This window comes from Tubulanus polymorphus, chromosome 2 (genome assembly GCF_964204645.1).
Source record: "Tubulanus polymorphus chromosome 2, tnTubPoly1.2, whole genome shotgun sequence".
NCBI classification, from domain to species: Eukaryota; Metazoa; Nemertea; class Palaeonemertea; order Tubulaniformes; family Tubulanidae; genus Tubulanus; species Tubulanus polymorphus.
The window spans coordinates 5,032,745-5,036,178 of record NC_134026.1 but is presented as its reverse complement, the minus strand read 5'-3'; the positions used below and the strand labels follow the sequence as shown (position 1 = coordinate 5,036,178).

Sequence of the window (3,434 nt, the reverse complement as noted above, 5' to 3'; positions counted from 1 at the left end):
TTGCATTCACCATCTACCCAATTATATTATGTACATTTGCTCGATCATATTTATTTTCCTAAATTTATGGGTAATTTCAACGGACAAGTATGTCTTTCAAGAAAACCGGCTCTGAAAGTCTAGAGTTGAACTTTCACGAAGTTTGAATAGACTGAAAGACGCACAGTCAACACAAATAGCCAGTAAACAGGTTTTCTGTACATTCTAAAAATAAGGTCAGACTGAATCAGTGCAAGCAGTATAAGGGGTGTCACCTCCTTTATTGGATGATCAAGTATGGAAGTTATCAAAGTGTTGTACGCGGTGTCCATAACGGTTATCATCGTCTTGCCACCAGCAGCTGCCTCGAATCCCAAGAGAAACCTCTCTATCGGGATAGTAGAAGGCGCGGATGACAACACTACTGAAATTGACTTAGAAGTTTACCTCGGTATACCTTATGCAGAACCGCCGATCAGGTTTGCGCGACCGGAACCGATAAAAGCTCTACCGCAACAACCGTTTAACGCCGATAAGCACGGGGCACCATGCCCTGCGCCACCGTTTACACCGGGAATGAAAGAGGATTGTTTGACTTTGGATATCTACCTACCGAAAACTAATGATACAAAAGCAGTGATGTTCATCGTACCGATCTCGGATGGTGTTACCGCGTGGTCATCCTCAGACTTAGATCCAAGACTATTGGCCGCCCACGGTGACGTCATTGTGGTCATTATCAACTATCGATCAGGAATTCTCGGTTTTCTAAGTACGCATGATTCTGACGGAAATTATGGAATATATGATCAAGAATTGGCGTTATTATGGGTAGCGGAGCATATTGACAAATTTGGCGGCGACAACAAGCTGATAACAGTTAGTGCGCAAGGTGAAGGAGGAGCTAGAAGTGCAGTTCTTCTGGCGATGTCACCTGCGACAACAACATACGTGAAAAGAGTAATTTCCGAAAGCACCAGCATTTTGGCGCCGTGCCTCAGTCATCCACAAGGACAGAACAATGGAACAAATATCGCGCAGTACCTTGGATGCACTTGGAACACTAGTGGTGAAATGCTGGCATGCCTGAAGTCGAAGGGAGTGGAAGAATTGATAAATGCTACACAGGCGCGCGTAACGGGCTGGTCGCCAGTGCCGGACGACTATTTCTTCATATCAAATATAACACAAGCCCTTTCCGGGGAAAACTGTAATCCATATCAGGTTTTGTTCGCGGAAAAAGACCTTCTTACGGGCGTTAATGGTAACGAAGCTGCTAAGGCCATCGAACTGCCACATTTAGTAGACATAGCTTCGCGTTATGGTTTCAGTTACGAAGATGGACCATCGCATTTTGTATTCGAACAGGTACTAGTTCCTTTCGCTATTTCCATACACGCTTGTTCGTATCGTGCACAGACACCGGAACTGACGAAAGAGATTTTGACCAGATACACCGCCGATACGGACACCGAGCGACGAGACGAGCTGGTCGAAATGCTGTCCGACAGTGCGGTAGGGAGCTCGGTGGTTGCCGCGGCGGTGTTGCACGCTAGAAGCAATAAAGCCAACACTTACATGTACGTGTTCGAGTATGAAAGCTTGCCGCCAGATCCTATCAAGCAAGGTTGGGTGAATGGACCGGAGATGGTTGGACAGAGTATCTATCTAGACACCCAAGTGACGACTCATACTTTTGAAGAAGATGAAGCCGTTGCCATGAAGATGGTGCGATATTGGAGTAATTTTGTTAAATCAGGGTAGGCTAAATATTTCTACTCCGGAAATGTGAAAATTATCCTTTTTGTCTGACAAAATGAATTGAAATTTCATTTTCATTTGTGAATTTTTTTAGAAATCAACACCCGTAGTCCCAAACATCTAGTCAATATGACCGCATTTGTTCTTTCATATTCCAGGGACCCGAACTTTCCCATATCAGCTGATATAGATTGGCCAAAATTCACATTGTCGAAACAAGAATACCTACAAATCAGTGGTAGATCAAGCAGTTCTTACAATTTCACCGTCGAGGAACGCTATCGCTACAAATATATGCAGCCTTGGATCAATGACATGGGACTGGATGCGGATGAACTTCAAATCCAACCACCGAAGCCTAATGAAAAGCCGAAAAAACTCCCACCTAATTCAGGCTGTAAACCAGATAGAATAACGCTGAAAGGCCAGTTAGGTTTGTCCCTCGTCGCTCGTGATTCGTCGACTATTATCATGGGTTTGATTATAGCCGTCGGAGTCGTTTGCGTCATGAACGCCGTTGCTATTGTGTATGTCAGAAGTCTTAAACTGGAAAAGACGAATTTGATCGAAGAAGATAAACTAGATTTGATTGATCGAATTGTTACGGACCCGGGAGCTGGACCCAGTGATACGGGTAATATATTCAATACGTACTTTTTAATCTATTGCGACATAACGCATGTAATCACGATAACTACATGTGATTTTCTTTTTCTGTTTCTCAGTTAAACTAAACATTTCTATTTTCTTTACAGGTAACAACGAAGAGGCCGAAATGATACAACTTAACTGAGATTATTTGCTGATAAGTTTTTAAAGATTCAATAGAAACTCATACTTTTCGGAATATAGACTTCCGAGATCATTTTTTTCGGGGCCATTCCGTTGATGTATCATAGTGTAAATATGTACTGACTCTACGTATACAAGTTTTATGTCATTTATAAATTTAGGTCATTTTTAACAATAATGATAACAAAATTAAACTATATACGAAATAAAAATGCACATAAATTAGTAGAATATAATTGTTCAACGAAAAAGTTCCAAAGTGCAACATCAATATTTTGATGGAGATATTCAAGCCAACAATGTCAACCATGTAGTTAACTTGATAGTTTCATTGACGACAGAATTTTGTGATTGGAAAACTATTTGAAATTCCTTTTAATTTGTTAGGTCAGTCTCTGTAATATTCTAACCTACGAATCAGTTGCCATGTTTTTTGCCAAGTTTACCAAATGAACGTGCGTTCTCGTGGTTTGGTCGGAACGCTGCCGACACCTTGCACGCTATCTGTATTTATTGGTACCGGTACCACTCAATTTGGGACCTACTCTTCGGACATTATGAATTATGTAAATTTAGAATCAATAACTCAACATTTGAACAAAAAAGGACGTACTTCTGATCCTTGTAGATGAATATAGAAATTTATTGAATAATTGCATCCTAATATAATCGAAAAAACAAAGAACCAAGTCTGCGTTAGTTTCTTGTAGTTTGGGAATGTAGCAAGGATTGAGTTGACTGTATTCGGTAAGGCGGTGAATGCAAAGATTACGGAAACAGTCACCAGCATGACAGTTGTCCGTTTAACCTTTTGACTTTTCACGTCTTTCGATCCGAAGAATTCCTATGATCACAACATTGAAGACAATCGTTAGAAAAACTGGAACAGTAAAAGTGATGGG

General features: G+C 41.0%; 1 protein-coding gene across 1 annotated transcript; it reads left to right on the top strand.

The window, feature by feature from the left end:
• The first annotated feature begins 260 nt into the window (after positions 1-260).
• On the top strand, positions 261-3,187 carry LOC141899923 (carboxylesterase 5A-like). The gene is made up of 3 exons (XM_074786546.1): positions 261-1,739; positions 1,899-2,374; positions 2,496-3,187. The coding sequence occupies exons 1-3, from the start codon at positions 277-279 to the stop codon at positions 2,531-2,533; spliced, it is 1,977 nt and encodes a 658-aa protein (XP_074642647.1). The 5' UTR covers positions 261-276; the 3' UTR covers positions 2,534-3,187.
• The last annotated feature ends 247 nt before the right edge of the window (positions 3,188-3,434 follow it).

Coding starts and splice junctions, on each gene's coding strand:
- LOC141899923 (XM_074786546.1), top strand. CDS start 277: ATGGAAGTTATCAAAGTGTTGTACGCGGTGTCCATAACGGTTATCATC. Junction 1,740..1,898: donor AGTAATTTTGTTAAATCAGG/GTAGGCTAAATA, acceptor TTCATATTCCAG/GGACCCGAACTTTCCCATAT. Junction 2,375..2,495: donor AGCTGGACCCAGTGATACGG/GTAATATATTCA, acceptor TTTTCTTTACAG/GTAACAACGAAGAGGCCGAA.